General features: G+C 38.0%; 1 protein-coding gene across 5 annotated transcripts in view; it reads right to left on the bottom strand.

Annotated features, from left to right (window-relative positions):
- LOC101745162 (potassium/sodium hyperpolarization-activated cyclic nucleotide-gated channel 2) overlaps positions 1-23,820 on the bottom strand; it is a 271,145-nt gene that overhangs the window by 215,737 nt on the left and 31,588 nt on the right. For all 5 annotated transcript variants that reach the window (XM_038017547.2, XM_038017550.2, XM_062673961.1 and 2 more), the window contains exon 2: positions 16,267-16,819. In XM_038017547.2, the coding sequence (XP_037873475.1) occupies positions 16,267-16,313 (47 nt within the window). In that variant the 5' untranslated portion in view covers positions 16,314-16,819. The remainder of the gene's footprint in view (positions 1-16,266; positions 16,820-23,820) is intronic.

Here is a 23,820-nt window from a genome sequence, read left to right as displayed (position 1 = left end):
CACGGTTGACTTCCGTGGTGAAGGAATAACATCGTGTAATAAAAATCAAATTATATTTGGCGTAATTACTGGTAGGACGTCTTGTGAGCACCCACGGGTAGATACCACCACTCTGGCTATTTCTGCCGTGAAGCAGTAATGCGTTTCAGTTTGAAGGGTGGGCAGCCTTTGTACTGTTAAAACTGAGACCTTACAACTCATGTCTCAAGGTGGGTGGCGGCCTTTAAGTTGTAGATGTCTATGGGCTCCAGTAACAACTTGACATCAGGTGGGTCGTGAGCTCGTACACACATCTAGGCAAAAAAAAACAAAAAAAGGTTATATTCATCTCTCAGTATATGCGTACGTTCGTTAGACAAGAAAAACATTATTAGCAAGCGTCGCACGGTTTTTTTGTAATCCAATAGGTTAGATTCTTCAGTGATGTCTGAAAATTGCTTTTATGTGAAAATGTACGAAAATTTAATTCTTAAAAAATAATACTTTACAGATAATATCTAACTCTAAAGTAAAATGAGAGATTTCTATAGCCATTAGAGATGGAGAAAAATTAACGATGTTTGGTATCTTAAAATTTAATACAGTGGATTGAGTGACAATACGCTACCTGCGACTAATACTGCTACGTATTTATATTAAAACATAATTGTTACTTTTAAAAATGAAGGAATAATTAAAAAAAAATATTGTCAAATGCATCACTTGAGAACGGCTCGACCGATTTCAATGATTTCTTTGTTCGTTGCGTTCATAATTGTCAGGACAAAGAAGAATATTTTATGAAGAGGATTTTTATAATCCACGGAGAAACTGCCGAAATCACTGCTTCAACTTTACAAAACAGAATGTCTGTTGTAAAAACATTAAGTTCATTTAGTCTTTGACACATCTCTGAAGATTTTGCCTTTGCGAAGTTTCGAGAAGGTCCAGAAAAGGGAAGACGAATAATTATCTTTTTGTTCAAAAGTTTTTGAGCTTTTTGGTTTCTTCGATACGGAATACGAAAATAACTTTTAGGGATCTTTTTTTTTTAAATTTTGTTTCCGATCTGCTAAGAATTGTTTGGCAAGATAACAATTTCCTTAGTTTTCGTTGTCGCACATGACCAATATTTTATTCGCTGACATCTCAATGTTGTTATTTATTAAATACATAACTTTAACGAGTGTACAAGAAGGGTCGCGATACGCCAGGAACGGCGACTTCTGGTGAAGCGCACCACCACCCAAAATGGTGACCACGACCACTCTGCCAAGAGCGCATACGACTGAGCAGAATTAAATACATAAATTTTTCATTGTACACAGAAATAGCTAACAGTATGTCGTGGTATGTATGGCATTCTAATAATCTGGAATTAATCGAAATATTTTAAATTCACTGATTAAGTCAGGGTTAATCTGTTTTACCGTAGTTCCGAAAATAAACTCACGGTCCATCGTATTTTTAATTTACATTGATAATCAGATAATCTTACGGCCCGTCCGGAATGAAGTGAAAAAGCCTCAATTTTTATTTAATTTGAACAACATTTGTTCCACTCTTCATTCCGGAATCCATGACTTCTTTGGAAAACAAATAGTAAGGCTCATGCTGTAGGCTGACAGTACGCCTAATCACCAGTAAAAGCTGGTCGGCAACTGAAGTGTGCCTGTGTAAAACTCAAAAAATCCTGTCATCTTTAATTGCTATTTTAAGCCACCTAGTCTAAGATTAATATTTTGATAAATTAACTGGTATTAGATACTTATCCGGACAAAGCTGCTCTTGGCTATATCGGCTTTAAATAAAGCAGCTAAACTTCGTCAAGTACCTTTTTGACTCGAAAAATAAAAAGGGTTTGTAAAAAAGAAAACTTAGAATAACAATAGCTTAAATCACAAGACACCAATAGTATTTACTTTGGTTTTTACGAGTCTTAGATATTATAATAAATAGTATTTTTACGGTTATATAGCGATGATTCGAAGTTCGACTTTACAGTTTCCGTGGTCACGGTCGACTGATTCTGAGAAAAAAAAAAACGAAATCGAACAGTAAAAGTACTTTTAATCATTACAAGACACCGTTTACCGACTTAAGTTCTGATACTGTATTTAATTTATCAATACGATATGGGTTTATTTACTACTAGCGGCCCGCTCCGGCTCCGCTCGGGACTTTAACAAAAATTTCAAGGATATTTGACGTTGTTTTATTTTTTTAAATAAAAGAACACTTATTGCGATATAACTATAATAGATAAACATATGCTGTGGCGGCACTTTTTGTAAATAATAATGTTTTCTACAAAGTCGTAGTACATTATTTTATTCTATCATCAATAGTTTTCGTAGGGCACGCGATGTAAATAATATTTTAGGAAATTTTTTTACAGCTTGGGTTATATTATTAGAGTTTTAATAAGGATCCCAAATTTTTTGGAAAAAAGATTTATATATCGCCTATGTTACTCGGGAATAGTGTAGCTTCCAAACAGTGAAAGAATTTTTTAAATCGGTTCAGTAGTTTCGGAGCCTATTCAATACAAACAAACAAACAAATCTTTCCTCTTTATAATATTAGTACAGATTTAACATTAACAAAACTAATCCAAACGTGTAATCATTCACTGTCCGATGCAAGAGTCCTAACAAAAAGGAACGCTTAAACACCGATCCCCTAATTACCTCTAACTAGGTTAAAACAATATTAGTTTACGTACTGTTATAAATGGTTCCCGTATACAATAGTGCTAAGGAACCCCATTACAAATCACAAAGTCAGCAGTTTTATAATCTCTTTATAATTACTCGTATAATTCAAGTCAGTTTGAAACCATCATCCGCGCGCGTGACACTTGCCCTAAATTAAGCCCAATTTATTGTAATAAATCTATTTTTCCTTAATTTCATTTTTTAAAAAGGCCTTCGGCCAAATCCCTATAACAATTTGGTGGCAGCGGTGGGATACCGAAGGTTAAGGTATCCCTGGGACGTCTCCGTCCGGGCTCATTAATTAGTGAAAAACTAAAAGTGAAAACTAAAGTGACTTTGCCGCGAGTGTCAAGAAGTGCATCAAACTCATATCCATCTCAATTCCAATAATTAAGAAGAATTTCGTGCTCAAATACGCCGCATTATCCTGGCGAACACTTAGTCTCGACCCTGAAAAAATAAAATATACCAGTTTCCTGAAAAACGTATTATTTAAAAACGAAAGTAGCTTGCTTTCGTCTTGTTACGCGTTACGCTCCTGAAAAGAAAATAATTATCAAACCTACCTGTTGTTCCTGTGGAAAATCTGCGAGTCCTAAGGCGTGTGGCGTTTCCTGAAAGAAAACAAGGTGAACCAGTCATGTTCCTATACCTCTGTTGCTGCGTGATCCTGTAAGTGAATTTATTTACCAATTTACTCCATAGTGAAAGTGCATATCAATATCAGTTGAAAATAATCAAGTGCGTAATTAAAGTGAATCATCGTGACTGAAAATCCGTGTTTGACGAATTGAAGAATTAGAAATAATATAAAAGAAAATAATTTTAATAATATTAATCATAAGTTGCCAATATTGTTTTTAACATTATATTCTCACGGGTCAATTCTTAGAATTATACTTGTCACTCACCACACCTTTTTTTTTTTTTTTTTTTTTCGGGCCGGGGGCCGAACCTCCTACGAGGTCCCCGCGCCTAGGGGGCGCGCGGGGTATGTGAGACTCAACGATCTGCAGGTGTTGAGAGCAGATCGCGGGCCCAAGGATTTTAGGGCCCACCCACTAAACGACTCCCCTGCACTCTTACACCCGACGTCCGATCTCCGTCCGGGGTCAGAACCCGTTCAGAGTAGGGGGGTTCCCGCGGTCAACACTACAACCAGACACGCGGCGCCACCCCGAGGACGCCCGACCGACGGGTCGTCGAGGCGATAGTCGACGACCAACGACGTCGGTCTCCGCGGTACGGCGGCCCTACCAGGCCGCCCGGGCGGTGCCGCTGGTGTTCCAGGATACCCCGCTGGGCCAGAACCAGCCTGCCGGGTCGGAACGCGATACACCGCCGACCGGGTTGCTCTTCAACAGTATGTTCGGCGACGACAGCGACGACGAAAATGCGGACCGCATCGCAGTCCGCAGCCGCCGACGCGCCGTCCCGTCCTCCTGGTGCCAGCGCGCTAGAGTGACGGTAGCGTGCGGCGCAGCCTCAACCCCCTTAGGTCGCCCCGTGACCATCACCGGGAGGAGACTGCCTCCTCATAGGGGCTGGAGCTGGACAAACGCCCTCCTCCGAACCCCGGCTCGACGGCGGCGGCACGGCGCCGAGAGGGAAGAAGAGCTCTCCCTCTCCCGTTCCGCCGCCTCCTTCTGCGAGATGGTGGACTCGCAGAAGTCGAGCATCGCCTGCCAGGACTCGTCGCTGCCGAGCATCGTAGCCACGACGGTCGGAAGCGACAAGTCCGGTCCTATTTTTGCAACGAGGACGCGGCGCTGCTCCGCGAAAGCGGTGCAGTACGCGAGCGTGTGCTCCGCCGTGTCCTCGTTGCAGCCACTGCAGTGGTGGCACTTCGGCGTCGGCTCCCTCCGGGCGACGAGGTGCAGGTAGCGACCGAAACAGCCGTGTCCCGTGAGCACCTGCGTCGCTCGGAAGGTGAGACGTCCTCGGTCGCGATTCACCCAGTCCGAGAGGACCGGGCGGATCGCCTCGACAGTCCGTCGCCCGTAGGCGGGGTCCGCCAGGCGGCGAGACCACGCCTCGAGCACGGCACGCCGAGATTGAAGTTTCCGCGCTCGAACTTCCGCCGCGCCGGGACGCGGCTAAAACGACGGACGCGCACTCACCACACCTGCATTAACTACTCAACGCTATCTGTGTATCAAGTTACTTAGGTGGCTGCCTATTACACCGTATAGTATCATTGTTCACTATATTTTATTCTATTTCATTTGTGTGTATTAATTACTTTTAGCTATGTCTCAAAAAGAGTCTCAATTTAAACTAGAAAAAACCGATAACGTAACGATTGCTATATTATTTAAATTTATTAAACCATTTGACGGAACACGCGAGAAATTAAATTCGTTTCTTTCTAACTGTAGTAATGCCATTGAATTAGCGTCAGAACCACAACAAGAAATTCTTTTTAAATTTATATTATCACAACTAGAGGGAAAAGCCGAAATAGCCTGTTCAATAAAAGAATTCAGTAGCTGGGACCAGTTACGTGATTTTCTAAAGACACAATTTGGGGAAAGAAAGCATTACGCCCATTTATTAACCGATTTGCAAGAATGCCGTCAAGGCATTAGTGAACCCGTCAGCCAATTTTCTCTACGCCTAGAAACTTGCCTCTCAAAATTATTAACAGAAGTAACCTTATCCAATAAAAAGAAGTCTGAGCTTAGCGGCCGCGTAGCAGCCATGGAAGACTTAGCTCTTCATACATTTTTACTCGGCCTTAAGCCTGAAATTTCTAATTTAGTCAGAGGTAAAAATCCATTAAACCTCAACGAAGCTATTAATTTAGCAATTGCCGAGGAGAAAATATTAAATTTATTTAACAAACGTAACCCTTCCATGTCACAACGCCAGTCCCCAAAACCCTTCCAAATCTCCAAACCTCCCAACTTCAACGGAAATCCTAGGCCTCAACCTCAAATACAGAGACCTTACAATCAAAGCAACCAAGGTCTGTACTGTCGTTACTGCAAAACCCAAGGCCACACAATCGACACCTGTAAAAAACGTGAATACAATAATAATCGATTCAAAATACCTCAACCCTATTTTCAACAACGTCCAATTCAAGAAAACTTTAAACCTAATCCTGCTCGCGTAAACTGTTTAGTTGACGAAAATTATACCTACGATGATTTCGAGCCGCAACCATCATCTAGCACAGATTATGCACAAGATAATCTTAATCAGAATTTAAACGAATAAGGGACTCACGAAGGTGTCTCGTGAGGCCCAAACCACAACTTCAAGCTAACTGTAACGATAAAGACACCTTTTCTATATCCAAGGACCACATGGGTAATCAGCCCCGAGCAAGTGTCCATAATTCAATTCCCAAGGACCACACGGGTAACCAGCCCCAAACAAGTGTCCATAATTCAATTCCCAAGGACCACACGGGTAACCAGCCCCAAACAAGTGTCCATAATTCAATTCCCAAGGACCACACGGGTAACCAGCCCCAAACAAGTGTCCGTAATTCAATTTCCAAAGACCACACGGGTAACCAGCCCCAAGCAAGTGTCTACATTCATCCAATATCAAAACACAAACGCAATATCATTGAAAATACAATTACAAAACAAAACGAAAGTAAAATTTATGAACTATCTTGTATTTCTAGTAAAATATCCTTACCCCATGTACTTGTTTCGACATCTATATCCTTCAAGCCGCTTACTTTCCTTGTTGACACTGGATCCTCCGTATGCCTCATAAAAAAAACATCTATTCAATCATTTTCACACATAAATCTCATAAATAATATAATTAAATTAAAAGGTATAGATAGTACGGAAGACCCCGTACCTACTTTGGGTAGTTTTGATCTTAAACTTATATTTGGAAAAGAATCAATTCCTTTCACTTTTCACGTAATAGACAAAATAGATTTACCCTATGACGGAATAATAGGCACAGATTTACTCACCCGTTTTCAGTGCTCTATAGATTACAATCGCCAAATTCTTTACTTAAATAAAAATAAAATTAAACTCAATTTCACGGATCCCACTTACCAAATTCCGCCTCGCTCAGAGGTAACTGTTGAGTGCTCAGTTACAAATCCTGAGCTAAGAGAAGGTCTCATTCTTGATCAACACGTAAGTGATACACTTTATATTGCTAATTGCTTAGTGAAGGTAAAAAATAACAATCGCGTAAATCTTACTGTCTTAAATACCTCTGAAAAACCTGCTATTATAAATTCTAAACTTCAACTTACTCTACTTCCAGTTGACTATGAACTCTGTAAGTCGCAAATCACAACTAAAACCTGCTTAGATAGAACTAATGATGTCCTTAAATTATTACGCGTATCACATTTAAATAGCGAAGAAAGTGAAGCCCTTTACGATATGTGCTCTAAATATTCTGATATATTTCACCTCCCTGATGACTTACTCACCTCGACCGACGCCATCCAACATGAGATTAGAACTTCTTCCGATCAACCTATTAATGTCAAATCCTATCGATTTCCTGAGATTCATAAACAAGAAGTAAACTCACAAATACAAAAAATGCTCGACCAAAAAATCATACAACCTTCTCTATCTCCTTGGTCCTCGCCTATATGGATTGTTCCAAAAAAGACCGATGCCTCTGGTCAAAAGAAATGGCGGATTGTAATTGATTATAGGAAACTTAACGATATTACTATTGGTGAAACTTACCCCATACCTAACATTGTCGAAATTCTTGACCAATTAGGAAACTCAAAGTACTTCACAACATTAGATCTCGCTTCTGGCTTTCATCAGATAACAATGACTCAAAAAGACGCTTGCAAAACCGCGTTTAGTGTCCCTCAAGGACACTTTGAATTTACAAGGATGCCCTTTGGCCTAAAAAATGCCCCATCAACTTTTCAGCGCTTAATGAACAATGTGCTCACTGGCCTACAAGGTGAGCGCTGTTTTGTGTATTTAGACGATATTGTGTCTTATTCTCATGACCTTAAAACTCACATTGAAAACCTCGGTGCAATATTCGATAGACTACGTAAATTTAACCTAAAATTGCAGCCAGACAAATGTGAATTTCTACGAAAAGAAGTCGGCTACCTAGGACATATAATTAGCGAGGAAGGACTAAAACCAGACCCTAATAAAATAAAATCCGTTAAAGAGTTTCCAATCCCAAAATCCCCCAAGGATATTAAATCCTTTTTAGGATTAATATCATACTATAGACGCTTTATCCCAGAGTTCTCCAAACTATCAAAACCACTCACATCCCTCTTGAAAAAGGATGCATCTTTTCTTTGGACTAACGAGCAACAATTAGCTTTCGAAACGCTCAAAGATAAACTCATTACCTCTCCTGTATTAATATACCCAGATTTTACTAAACCATTCAACCTTACTTGCGATGCATCGAACTATGCAATATCAGCTATCCTTTCGCAAGGTCCTATAGGTAAAGACCGCCCTGTAGCCTATGCATCCAGAACACTAAATAAATGTGAAATTAACTATAGCACAACCGAAAAGGAGTTGCTAGCTATAGTTTGGGGCTGCAATTCTTTTAGACCGTATTTATTTGGTCGTAAGTTCACCATAGTAACAGATCATCGTCCACTAAAATGGCTATTTAACCATACTGATCCAAGTAGCAAACTACAACGTTGGCGTCTCCAACTACAAGAATTTGAATACGAAATTATATATAGAAAAGGCAAATTAAATTCAGCAGCTGACGCTCTATCTCGTTATCCCGTTAATCCTGTCTATACCGAAAATCCTGAAAACTTAAATGAAAATGAACTGATTGATCTGGGTCCATTAGACATCAGTCCCTTTAATGCCGAAGTCCCTGATTTTACGCCTCTAAGTCCAAGTCCTAACAATTCACCTGATACTCTGCTCCAACCAGAAATTGTACCTGAAATCACTGATCAAAATCCAATAATAGAAAATGAACCCCAACCTTCTAGTAGTCAAGCTCCTATTCTACAACAACCTAATACTTTAATAAGCCCCCATAACTTACCTGATCTCGACGACACCTATACTAAATTCTTAAAAACTCCTTCAAGCTTTAAATACGATACAGCCATTTTTGAACATAATGATAGTATAATAAAAAGCCAACACAAAACTATCGTAATACCGGTATCCAAATACACATTTATAGGAATAAAATATACTATCCTTGCCCTACCGAAGTTCAAAAAATTCTCCGCGAAAATCATGACTTACCTGTCGCCGGACACCTCGGTTCTAGTAGAATGTTCAATAAAATCCGGGAACAATTCTATTGGAAGAACATGCGTAGTGAAATAGAAAATTATGTTAAAAACTGTAATCAATGTCAAACTAATAAAGCGCTCAGGAAAATCAACCGTGCACCAATGCAGATAACGACCACCTCAACAGCTCCCTTCGAAAGATTGTCCCTAGATATAGTTGGTCCTCTCCCCGAATCCGGTACAGCAAAAATTAAATACATCCTTACCCTTCAAGACGATCTGACTAAATATTCTGTAGCTTATCCCATTCGCAGTACTACCGCTGAAGAAACCAGCGATTGTCTGATTCACTTTATTTCCTTATTTGGCATTCCCAAAACCATCTTAACCGACCAGGGTTCAAATTTTACTTCTGAAATGTTTAAAGAAACATGCAAATTCTTAAAAATTAAACAGCTCTGGTCGTCTCCCTATCACCCACAGACGCAAGGTGCATTAGAAAGGAGCCACTCTACATTGAAAGAGTATTTGAAATCCTACGTATCCGAAAACCAGGACAACTGGCCAAGATATGTATATACAGCCATGTTGGCATATAATACTGCAACCCATTCAACAACAAATTATACGCCTTACGAGTTAATTTTCGGTCACAAACCCGTTCTTCCAAACTCCATTTATGAACCAGCTCCAAATGCAACTTACCCTGATTATATTCGAATGCTGCAACATCGCCTTAAAGTCACTAGAGAACAAGCTACTAAACATACACTGAAATCTAAAGAGTCTTCCAAGGCCCGCTACGACGCCCACACTCGCCCAGTAACTTATCATGTTGGCGACTACGTTTATTTGAAAAATCACCTCAGAATGCGCAAGGCTCTTTCACCTATCTGGAAGGGTCCTTATAAAATAATTAAATTAAACGGTAGGAATAGTTTAACCTTATTAATAAATAGGCGTCATGTAATTCATCACTATGATGAAATAAAACTAGCACGCCGATGTAATGCATGAAATTATTATTATATATGTTTAATAAGTGTTTAATAGATAACTATATTTAATACATAACTATAGTAAGATACGTATATTAAGATTTAGTATAGTTATTATTCCTTTACAGTTCCTTGTCTTCAGCACACGAAACATTCATTGAACCCTCAATGAATACATCTGGTATATACTTTGACCCTATCGGGTCACTCAAAATAATAGACGGACATCTTAGTGTAATAGTTCCTGTAGATATTTCTTACATACAACCACACATTATAAATCTGAACGGTGTGATAGGCAGTTCAAAATTTCTGTGTAGGCAAAGTGCTCTCTACTCCAATGTCGAATGTTTAAACTTACACCAGCCGTTATCAATAAGATATAATGACATAGTTCGCGACTTTGAATCAATATCACACTTAATCGAAATTAGAACTAAAAGGTCGGCCTGGTTTGGTGGAGTCGGTACTTTGTCCAAACATCTGTTCGGTACAATGGACGAAAACGATGCCATACGTTATAGTAATGCCATTCAAGTTATAGAAAAAGACCAAACTAAATTATCTAAATTAATCAAACAAAATATTTTGGTAACTACATCAACCATCTCTTCTTTTAAAGATACTTTAAATAAAATCAATATCAATGAACAACAGCTAAACAGTGCAATTGATACTCTAATGCATGCACAACAAAACTCCACATTACTTTCCGACAATCTACTTCAAAGGTCAAAACTTAACGAAATATTGAACGTTCTAGAGAGCAGTTTGTTAACACTATCGTTTAAATTACAAGATATTATTAACGCAATTATGTTCAGCAAGTCAAATATTTTATATCCGTCTATAATAACCCCGAAACAATTGTTTTCAGAGCTTGTAGACAATTATAGATTTTTGGCTGATTATCACCAATTCCCCATAAGTTTGTCATTAGATAATATTTATACACTAATGAATGTATCTGAAATCGCTACCTATTATAATAACAATAAAATTGTATTTGTTCTAAAAGTACCACTTGTCGATTCAAAAGATTATCACTTATACCATAGTATTCCATATCCAGTCATTATTTCCAATGAAGTAGGAAACCTATGGAAATGAAACGTCAACCAAAATTTCGTGCCACTGTGACGTCATCTGGCCACAAAACATGGCGGCTTTAGTGCTGTACAAAAGATTTCAATGTTATCAGGTTTTATCGATAAACGTTCTTGGCTCATTTTATTTTAAATATTGTTGAGTATTATTAATTTGTAGAATTTATACTTTAATGGGAAGTAAGTAGGTATATTGTTATGTGCAAATATGATATGATTTAGATGGGTGAAATCTAAGACAAGTTCGTCTTTCGAATTTGCCAAGTAAACGATATGATGATTTTTAAAAGTTGCTACACTGATTTTATAAAGTTGTCGTTTGTCGCAAAACATAAAGATATGGCGTAGTTCAAAGCCATCAGCCCATTTCTAGCATGCTAAATGTTATCGTATTTTGAGTACGTGTTTTTCTTAGACTATTACAATCTATTTTAATTGTTTTACTGACTCTAAAGTCCGTAACATACTACCGCAGCGCACCCCAAGGAAGGTGCGCCGCACCATTTGAATCACTTTCGCTTGAGAGTGATTCAAATTTTAAACTTATCAAGGGACCGCGTGAAAAAAAAACACCTACAGAACATTTATTCATGAATTACAAACGTCATTCCTTGTGACTTCCTCTCTAAAATCACTTAATTATTAAATATGTAACAAATTTACAATAGTGTTTTACTCACTGCGGAATAAAACTATTTTATTTTGTCGGTAGCCTTTTCCCAAAATATCTAAACAGAATGTCTAAATATGTTTTGATGACATATTTTAAAGAGGTATTTATGATTAGTGTCATGATGAATAGATTCCGACTGAAAAATGGTGTCCGATATTTCGGATTCAAATATATTAAGTGTATAATCTATGTTTCGGATGAGGGCTCCATAATGAATTTAAATATATATAGATAATAGTTTTGGGGCATCGACTTTCTTGAAATCCTATAAAATATGTTTTAATTATTATTTTTGTATGTTTTAAGCATGATGAAATTAGAAATTTTATATAAGCAATCATATTAAATCGATATCAAAGTCAATAAATAATGTACAACCCAAAACAGACGGCCGAACTGACGTGACAATGACATTTGGCGCGCTAAACATGGCGGATTTTCGGCCTCATTAGACGGAGACGGAGACATTTACGTATATTCATGTTTCATTTTATGTACGCACTGAAATACTATTATATTGTTTTCCTGCGAGTTAAAGTGCTGAGTAAGAACGAGATAGATATATGTTTATGTGTGTGCCTTCAAAATGGGTGCTATTTATATAAGCAATTGTACGTATAGAATAATATGTCGTGTCCCTACTATATAGGTCTATGATTATTTCTAACAAAACATACGCAACTATCATTCCATCAACTAAATATATCGCCATCACTAGAAATAGAAATCATTATTGTAAGTTGAATAGTTTAATTAGTTGTAAGGTAATATATAATTTAAACTACATTTGTGAAAACATAGATGCCTATTCCAGTTCTAGATCCCCGATCTGCGAATCGGAAATTATTTCTAAAGCCTTAAACTCTGTACCTAATGTTTGTAAAACTAATTTTCTTGGAGGTCATTTAGATATTTTGCAACCACTGTCCAATAATAGGTGGGTCTTTGTAATTACAGAACCTTATAAACTCTCCATAGATTGTCAAGACCAACCCAGTACAGAGATAATAATAGTAGGTACAGGCATCATTAACCTTCCCATACATTGTGTAGCATTTTATAAAGATTCAAGGTTAATACCAAAATATTCAAAGATAATAAAATTTCAACCAATTATTGTAAATTTCAACCTTTTAAACGACTCTTGCTGTAATTCTGTAACTCTATACAAAACTAAATTGCCTTTATTAAATTTATCTAATTTTAACCTTGATTCTATCACCTCTCAACAACATACACAGATAAATAATATTATAAAAAGTTTAGATACGATTAATGAAAAGCCGCATATTGTTCTATACGGCGAATATTATTCATATACAACCATAATTATTTCTATTATAGTTATTATTTTTATTTTAGCTCTTTTTTATAATGTTGCAAAATCGGGCACTTGTCACCGTCTTTTAAAATTCAAAACTAAATTAAATATTGAAAAAACCGAAGAATTATCGGAAGTCGCCGCCGTCTCCCTTAGTGTGCCAAAACTCCGTACATCTTTTTCCTAAACTTAACCCTTTTGGGGTAAGTTTACTCTCGGCCCCGGGGCTGTTATAAATGGTTCCCGTATACAATAGTGCTAAGGAACCCCATTACAAATCACAAAGTCAGCAGTTTTATAATCTCTTTATAATTACTCGTATAATTCAAGTCAGTTTGAAACCATCATCCGCGCGCGTGACACTTGCCCTAAATTAAGCCCAATTTATTGTAATAAATCTATTTTTCCTTAATTTCATTTTTTAAAAAGGCCTTCGGCCAAATCCCTATAACAGTACGTATGTAAAGTTGCTCGGATATAAATTCTCGGCGGTTTGAAATCCACTTTGCGGCCTTACCCTTACGATCTGGCTGAAGACCAGGAATCGATTCTAGTCAAATTTAAACTCTGATTTCGTAACGAATAAGGTTAAAAATTGTATAAATATTTTATTGCTACGATCAGTGGCTACGTCATTCTACAGAGCTGTCGACTTCCTGTGGTCTATTAAGTAGGCATTTATAGCAGCGTTCCACTTTCGAATCCATGTTTATTTGTGATATTTATTTATGAATATTGTATTAGGGGAAGTTTGTTGACTTTCAAGTAAAAATTGTAATACAAATTGTAAAAAATCGAAGGATGTACATACTGTTTCTTTATACAAATGTTATCTACTATCGAACTACTACTATTGAATACTGATTCTTTGTGTATTTATTCATGATTTATATTATGTTCGTAGACGGTTTATGTGGATTGCATGGAATTATAACTTTTTTTAACAACCGCAGCTTAGAATACGTGTTAGAGACGGTATTTTGATAGTAACTTACTGGTGGTAGGACCTCTTGTGAGTCCGCACGGGTAGGTACCACCGCCCTGCCTATTTCTGCCGTGAAGCAGTAATGCGTTTCGGTTTGAAGGGTGGGGCAGCCGTCGTAACTATACTGATACCTTAGAACTTATATCTCAAGGTGGGTGGCGCATTTACGTCGTAGATGTCTGTGGGCTCCAGTTACCACTTAACACCAGGTGAGCTGTGAGCTCGTCCACCAAGCTAAGCAATAAAAAAAAAAAGTAACATCGAGTCATAGTACTTTAACCTTTAAAACATAGTACCAACGTAGAACGAGACACGATTAACAAATGAGTATACCTATTTCATTCATTTCACGACAGCCACGGTGGCCACGTCTATCTTGGTTCAAATGAATTTTGATGAGTTCAACAGCGAACTGGGATGGCATTCAACCACAAGTCATCGTGTTGTGCCAAACATTAACCGTCCAGTCCGTTAATTACGGCGTCAATCAGAATGATATATCGTCTTCTCGCATTAAAACTGTATAATCTCAAAACTTGCTAATTTTAGAGGAGAGTGTTTTAAAAATTAAATTAAAAATAAATATAAAAATTAACATGTAATATTTTTAATATTAATCATATTTGCAACATTAATTTTTTTATTTTTTACCAGTTACATTATCTGTATTTTAAAGTAAGATAAAATTATGTATTAATTTGGTTAATAGTAGTCAAAACATAGGTAAACTAAAAAAAACTAAAACTAAACTACGTTCTTTTGACAGTATTTATGAGAAAAATACTGGAGATACCAAAATTAAATGTTTCCGCATATTAACTCAATTTCGAATATTTTTGTAAATTGTACACTTTTAATGCGAAAAGGCGATATGTGCATCTGAAAAGATTCTCAAGTACAGGCCAAGGACTTCTTAGGTTTTGTATTTTTTCATTACATGAGATGGCCAGTGGAGCTCTGGTGTACCAGTGTAAAGTCTTCGTGGCCTAAAGGATAAGACGTCCGATGCATTCGTATCTAGCGATGCACCGGTGTTCGAATCCCGCAGGCGGGTACCAATTTTTCTAATGAAATACGTACTTAACAAATGTTCACGATTGACTTCCACGGTGAAAGAATAACATCGGGTAATAAAAATCAAACCCGCAAAATTATAATTTGCGTAATTACTGGTGGTAGGATCTCTTGTGAGTCCGCACGGGTAGGTACCACCGCCCCTCCTGTTTCTGCCGTGAAGCAGTAATGCGTTTCGGTTTAAAGGGTGGGGCAGCCGTTGTAACTATACTGAGACCTTAGAACCTATATCTCAAGGTGTGTGGCGCATTTACGTTGTAGATGTCTATGGGCTCCAGTAACCACTTAACACCAAGTGGGCTGTGAGCTCGTCCACACATCTAAGCAGTAAAAAAATAAAAACCTGGTATTCAGTGGTCACTGGGGCCGGGTACCAATGTCTGAACAGCCGCACCCTAGAATACTAACAATACCCTCTACTGTTCTGTAAAAATCAGGGGATATAAGGGACGAGACAGAGGCCGGAGAAGAATTTGGTAAGCAAAACATAATTGAGGGGATGATATTTGTAACTAAAAGAGCCTATATCACGAACCCAAATCCTATAAAACAATGTAGGTACGCGTTCAAACAGAAATCATGACAATGGTCAATGTTCATGAGTCATAGAAAGATTTTTAAAGCAAATTCATGTGATATTTAATTTAATTTGGTTATAAAATCGCTACAAGATTTAAGCGTATGACTATGAAATGTCAAAGCACTAATTACAGAAACAAATTGGAATTTTTTCTCTGGTTTCCATAGTACAGCGAATGCTGATTTCAGACTATGTATTTGTCCGCGATTATTTATTTATACATTGGAACGAACAAGACTTTTTTTATACATACATATGAATAAAATTAGAGTGTCTGTTTGTATAATAATATTGAAATAACCGCTTTTTACTACATGCATATGAATATGTATACGGCATATATACATACACCAAAATAACATTTTTTACAATTTCTGTCTGTCAGCCTTTTGTTTCGGCTAATCTCTGGAACGGCTGGACCGATTTTGACGATTTCTTTAGACTAGAGATTTTTTTTAGACTAGCTTCACCCCGGGCGTCGCCCGCAGTATGACAATAACCGCGGGTAACATCGCGGGGCTCAGCTATCAATAATAAAATTTAATGTTTCCGAATCGAAGCGAGAGCGGGTCGCTAGTCTAAAATAAGGCTTAGCAGCATTAAACAAAAGCTATTAAATACTTACGTGTTGTTTGCGGACGAAAGCCGCCGGTGCAGGCTGCGCAGCGACATGGCGTACCCCTAGCAGGTTGGACTTCCACTGCCTTTGCCTCGCGGCCGGCGCAACGCACGCGCTCCGAAGAACGCGCCCTCTTCGTTGCAGGATTGCGAGCGCTGCGAGGCCAGCATGCCGGCCGCGCGACCCAGCGCGTGCAGCGGCCGCACGCGCGCGCGCCTACCCCAACCGCACCCCCCCACCACCTCAATCTTGCCGGTACCACGCGCACGGCGCGCCACTCTCTCACGCCCTCGGTCCGACGCGCGCCTCACACGCACGCATCGAGCGCGACCACACGTATCAACCTCACCCTCGTTAGACGTGGCTCCGGATGCACGTCTGACGACCCTTCGATTGGCACTTGTGAACCTACACTAATTACCTACTTAATTTATTCTAACTAAAGTAATTGAGATATTGATTGAAGGCGCTTTGTGTGCTAATCGAATTATTTTTCCGGTAGTCTAATTATTACTTGGGATATATTAATATTGTTATGTCGTGCCTCTTTTCAAGTTATCTGAAACAAGGAAAACAAAAAAATAATTAGAAAATACGTAGTCATAATGCATTTATTGGCCCATAAAGACCTACTGTTAATTTGTGAAGAAAATAAGCCATTAAGTAACTCGTGTCATATATGGATATTTTTTCCTTTTTCGAGTACAATAAAAAGAGTCATGTATTACTTATTTACATAAATGTGCCGCGAAATGGTTCCTGTTCTTGAACGCGATAAGAGCGGTCAGGAGTGCGCCTGAAGTTTTAATGAAATGCCCAGAGGTAGGCCCATTTCAGATAAGCCATCGAAAACACCCAATTTCAATACTTCGTACCATATTAATTGATACGAATATGACGCGCGAACATGAATTTCGCATGTTCATCTCACATTTTGTGTTTCCAAACTAATCGATTGCTATTTATCATTAAACATGTGAGATTAAACTACTGTGGGACTAGGATATTACTGAATGTACTTAAATTTATGACTATTACATAGATCTTTTTAATGCAACCATTAATTTGCTAGTTATAACGTTTGAACAGTAAGTCAAGTCGAAACATATAATTTGCAAAGTTCTTTGCTAATCAGCCAATTGTAATCGAAACTAAATTTTAATGGATTTGGCAATTTTTTTTGCATAGATGGGTGGACGAGCTCACAGCCCACCTAGTGTTAAGTGTTTACTGGAGCCCATAGACATCTACAACGTAAATGCGCCATCCACCTTGAGATATAAGTTCTAAGGCCTTATTATAGTTACAACGGCTGCCGTACCCTTCAATCCGAAACGTATTACTGCTTCACGGCAGAAATAGGCAGGGTGGTAGTACCTACCCGTGCAGACTCAAGAGGTCCTAACACCAGTTTTGGAACTGGACAAGGGTAATTCCAGACGCAGAACCAATGCCTGCGCCAAACCAAACCAAACCACGAACAAAACTGCCTGCTATGGACTATTTTAAATCCTTTTCGTTTTGAGGACATCGGTGGGGCGGAAACTAAGTACAAGGATGAGAAGAGGCCGGTGAAACGTAATCATAAACCCTTCTCCGATAACATGCAAAAGGAAGTTAATTTATCACCATAATATGTACTGCACGATGATACCAGCGACATTGGATTGCTTACTCGCTTTTTCATATAATATATAGACTAGCTGTACTTGTCCGCTTCGCTGGGCATTTAACGTTATTATTTCTCACCCCCGCAAAGATTCTCATCATTAATGCCCCCGCAACTGGCGTAGGGAGTGCAACACTCATATAAATGTTAGCCTATCCAATAAGTACATGTATTTTCAACATGAATACCAAGTTTCCAGTCAATCGGATGCATGGTTCAGTAGTTATAACGGAACATCCGTAAAAACCACTGTAGATTTATATATTAATATAGATTGGATAGTTAAGAAACAAACATTTTTCATAACACGTACTTACGTGTAAATTACTGTTATTTCTTTTAGTTTGTAACCAATTAAAGCTCTAAACGATTTATTCAAATGTAGTTTTTTCAGTTGTGATGCATATCAAAATGGCCAATACATACAGAACAAGAAAAATTATATTTTAAATGTTATCAATTTAATTCGAATCGAATCCTACATTCAGTTTGTATGTTCGTGATTTTATAAAATTTATTATTAACGTAAATTATAATTTCTTAAATTCAATTTGAGTTATCTACAACTTTGAAATGCCTTAAGACATTGAAATGCTAAAATATTCTGTGGTGTATATGTCAATGTAGATTGTTATGGAAATTGAGAGATCTTTTAATTTTCTACATTCAAAGACTTGTATGTCTAATCCAGAAGACCGATGTTATCATAGCCGTTCTCTGGTGAAACTCGTCTGAAAACTGCTGGTAGCTGGGTAGTTTTTTGGGTTTAGCGTATTCTGATGTATAAAAAATGTATATTTTTTTTCCTACCTATGCTGATAGCCTTGAGAGGCTTATTTCAGCTTCTCCTTGACGTGTAGGTGAGCTCACGGGGCTCAAACCGGGAGTGTTGCTAATACTGGCCCTAGCAAGAGCAGTGCTTCGCAGAATCTACCACCGGATCAGAAACGCGATTCACTGAGAAGATCCGGCGAGAAACTCAGTGGGCTGTGTCTAAGGCTTACAAATGTAATGTTAACATAGTGATGATGATGTTAGTGATTCACACATTGCCCCGGACACATATCAGCCACGAAGAACGTGTAAATCAGTGTGAAATGAGAGCCGATGATTGATTTGGCTGAACCCTCTCCCCGGATTGATTAATGACTCCGTAAGCAACTCCCACACGATTCCCGACTCAAAATTCACGTAGAAATGTGATCTTCAATTTAGTTAGGAATGTGGCGTTGCAGTTTATAAGGTGGGACGTTTATAAAAGTACATCAATGTGTTTAGTGGCCCCGAATTTCTTCGCACCTGTCTTCTAATTGAGACTTAGAGCTCACTGGTATTTACATTGCTGATATTAATGTGCTAAACAATAAAAAAAAGTTTTATTTTTTATTTCTTTATCGCAGTGTTTATTTGAATACACTGACTGATTCATTAAATTATACATAAGATGTTCTCATCATAAGGTATACCATTTCAAATTCATTTACATATATTAATGCGAAAGAAACAATCATAATAATATTATAGATGTCTATGGGCTCCGGTAACCACTTACCACCAGTTGGGCTTTGAGCTCGTCCACCCATCTATGCAATAAAAAAAAAAAAAGTGTGTGTGTCCGCTCCGACGCACGACTGGAGTTTACTGGATATAAAAAATTAAACGAAACAATACGAGAAATAGTTCTATATTACGACAACACGATACACTACAGATTATTAACAAATTAACGAGACACAAAACAAACGACTAACAAATATATGAAAATACAATAATGAGAGAAACGCGCGATCAGTACGAGGCTTTGTGGCGGACTGCCGGCGCAGCAGCCCGGCGTCACCTGCAATAACGCGGCCGCGCGTTGGCTCCTGATTGGCGCGCGCACGCATCACGCAATCAGGAGCCAATCAGGCGCATAACGCATTTCGTGTGACATGCTAGTACGATTTTGATTGGCGCGCGCACGCATCACGCAATCAGGAGCCAATCAGGCGCATAACGCATTTCGTGTGACATGCTAGTACGATTTTGGTCCTCATAATTTTCATACCCCGGGCCAATATATGTAAATCGATTCTAAAGGAGTAAACTCCAATAAAAGAAAAAAAGTGTGTGTGTCCGCTCCGACGCACGACTGGAGTTTACTGGATATAAAAAATTAAACGAAACAATACGAGAAATAGTTCTATATTACGACAACACGATACACTACAGATTATTAACAAATTAACGAGACACAAAACAAACGACTAACAAATATATGAAAATACAATAATGAGAGAAACGCGCGATCAGTACGAGGCTTTGTGGCGGACTGCCGGCGCAGCAGCCCGGCGTCACCTGCAATAACGCGGCCGCGCGTTGGCTCCTGATAGGCGCGCGCACGCATCACGCAATCAGGAGCCAATCAGGCGCATAACGCATTTCGTGTGACATGCTAGTACGATTTTGATTGGCGCGCGCACGCATCACGCAATCAGGAGCCAATCAGGCGCATAACGCATTTCGTGTGACATGCTAGTACGATTTTGGTCCCCATAATTTTCATACCCCGGGCCTATATATGTAAATCGATTCTAAAGGAGTAAACTCCAAAAAATAATAATTTTATGCTTCAAACGATAGTCTGAGGGGTTTTGACCGATGACAATAAGATCCCAACGATCTTGTATAAGGCCAGTTTGAAAACACTTATCGTTTAGCTTGTTTAATTTACTGTAAAATTTTGTATGGAACATCCCGAGCGCTCGAAGAGAACGCGAGCGGACAAAAGTTTTGAATTATAGCCTTCACTAAGGAAACTCATTACAAAGAAACTATCTCGTTGTAACGCGCTTTTTGAATTTATTTGAAGCGGCCCTCTGTACCATAATAACTCGACTTATGAACTCGAATTATTTCAGTGTTTAATCTAGAAAGAAATCTGTGTGTAAGGATTCTCAGAAGACTTTACGTTTGCAAAAAGCAGTCATTTTCGTGAAAATACAAAGAAATGATAGTCGATTTGTGGGGCGTATTGGCAACCCGCTAAGTACGCTAAGTACCCACAGACATAGTATGACTGTCGGTACTTGAACCATTGTACCATGGTTCACTTGCGGACTAAATAATAATAATAATGGTTGGTTCGAAGTAAGTATCAGTGGAATGGAATATTTGAAATGTATTCAACTGATAACTACTTTCAATAAATGTATCTTTTTTATTTGATTGGTTTTGTTAATTTTAAGTATGTTTCAATGATACTATGTACACATATGGACTTATTGTTGTCTGAAATAAAATAAATCATTCATTCATCATTCATTCATAGTCCACTGAGTTTCTCGCCGGATCTTGTCAATGATTCGCGATTCCGATCCGGTGGTAGATTTAGCGAAGCACTGTCCTTGCTGGGGCTCGTGCTATCAAATCCGACAGGCTGAGTCCCGTGGCACGCCTACACGTTAAAGCTAGTGTTACTCCTAAAAAAAGGAACTCGCGAGAAAAGGTTCGATTTCTGTCGCGAAGCAATCATGTGTCCTGTGTGCTTAGTGCGAGTTTTTTAACGTTCTCGATACCGTAAAAGTTAACTCAAATTTGTATCGAGCTCTTGCCTACATTTGTCGCTAGGGGCGCTATTACAATTGCATACAAATTTGAGTTAAATTTTACGCGCTAAAAAACTCACACAAAGAACACTGGTTTGAAAAGTATAACAGCCATTTTACAATGCGATCAAAACTTCGATCTCACGTCTCAAGCTGAGTGACAGCATTCACGTTAGTATATCTAACGGCTCCAGCAATAACTTAGCCCAAAGTGAACCGTGAACTCCAATACTCCACTTTGTTTTTTATAATACACCATGTTATTCCGTTATTATGGAATTCTTTAGTAAACAAGTCTTAAGTTTAAAATTTCGTTTTAAAAATTAAATTATAAAATAAAATCTTATATGCATTTAAATTTTAAAAATATTTTACTTCTGAACTGTTTGTTATTTTAGCTGTCCTACTTGTACTTGTACTACATATTGTAACTAAATTGATAATAGATTCTAATATCATAAGTATCATCGATAGTAATGGATCAATTTAAAAAAAAAAATACACGCACAGATTTCGCAATATCCCGAGCCTTCGAGTTCCTTCACTATAAATACGTAAGAAAAAACAATAAAGACATCACGTTTCGAGCAGCGACCGAATACGCGAGCTCATCACCTTAATATCGATTTTCCGCTAAGCCTATTTTCGCGGCGGCTCGCTCCAAATACGAACCATTGTACGAGCGAATCTCGAATCCGGTGCCTACGATTGTACGCTTCACCTCACAACGGCTGCACTCCTACAAATTGCTTTGCATTGAGTGTTTACATGTGCACAGGTTAGTTCCGACACGATGCCGCCGGAAAATATAAAATGTCACGATCTGAATGAAAAAAGAAAAAAAAACGTCTCTTGTCTTTGCCTCATTTAAATTGATGGTTTTATTTATGATACGAAATTAAATATTGCGTTGGAGACTTTTTGGCGGGAACGCGAGGAGTGAAGTTGTGGGATTTGTTTCATTTTGTCTATTTAGTGTTTCTTCAAGTTTAAATGTGTAATAACGGTGGTTTATTAACTGTTTAATATCTCTGAAAGTGCACAAATGCGGGAAAATGAAACAAAGCCGCTGCACATAACTTTTCGGGATCCTCCAAAAAGCCCACTAAAAAAATCTCAGTAAATGACCACCATTTTACTGAGATTATATTTCATCCTCTCAAAGTCTCAAATTAATCATCTTCATTTCATTTCACTCCATATTATCATTGTTCATAAAAATAAGAATATAAATTAAAATAAGACATAACTTAAAGGTCTTAGTTACCAGGTCATAAAGTCCCTTAAAAAAAAGGTATTGCGTTCTCTAGGTATAGCGAATCAGTTTCAACTAACTCGAAATAATTTAAGCTCAGCCGATTGAGTCATTCATTACAACGCAAACTGTAATGTATTCGAAGCGTTTGAAATAATATGACAATAATAAGACTGAGATTAAATGGCAAAAGTGATTTTAATTACATCTAAGATTCACGAAAACCGAAGATAATATTCTAATTCGGCTACGTTGAATGTTTTCAAATTCTGGAATAGAACGAACATTCACAATATATCATTCTGAATCTATTATGATCAATAAGATAAATTTAAACGGAGTCAGCGTCAAACGAATCGGTTAGTTTCATCTAAATTTAAAAATATTGCTCACTGTTCTGAAATTAGAAAATTTACGTCCTCAAAATCAATGTTCGACTATCATCGTCTTAATGAAAGTGCATTGACCCTACAATGGTTTCTGACTCTGTTTTTGTTCTGAACCACATTAATTACAAACCTACAAAGGTGTTTGGCTTGCCCTTAATTACATTTAGTATATTCCAAACACGACCTGTGACGTCACTCATCCACTTACAACCATTATCATAACAATAGGCCTAATGTATAGAATAGCCGGTACATTGTTCTGCACACCACAAGTCCTGGTTCGCTTTAAGATTTAATCCTTAGTAGTTATTTTTGTTATGTACGTCATTCAGTAATATTTTTCTTATTTTTAAAGACGGTAAAATATTCGTTTCATGACTCTATCTAGGTCTTGAGAGCAAAGAAAAAAACGCTTTGTATAGTCGATATTAAATGGAAAAATATGTTTTTTTTGTAATGTGGCAAAATTATCATTTAAATGTTTGGCCGATCATTAAAATAAGAAGTAACGTTTACTAGGAGAGGTTGTGGGCCAGCACCGATCGGATTCGCCTTCCAGCTGGTTTCTGAGAATAAAAAAATCGTATCTTTAATTTGACTGGTGGTAGCATCTGTTACTCCTATTTCTTGATGTTTATTGCCCCGATAAGACTAAAATGG

Source organism: Bombyx mori, chromosome 19 (genome assembly GCF_030269925.1).
Source record: "Bombyx mori chromosome 19, ASM3026992v2".
Lineage (NCBI taxonomy): Eukaryota > Metazoa > Arthropoda > Insecta > Lepidoptera > Bombycidae > Bombyx > Bombyx mori.
This window is presented reverse-complemented; position numbering and strand designations above follow the sequence as displayed.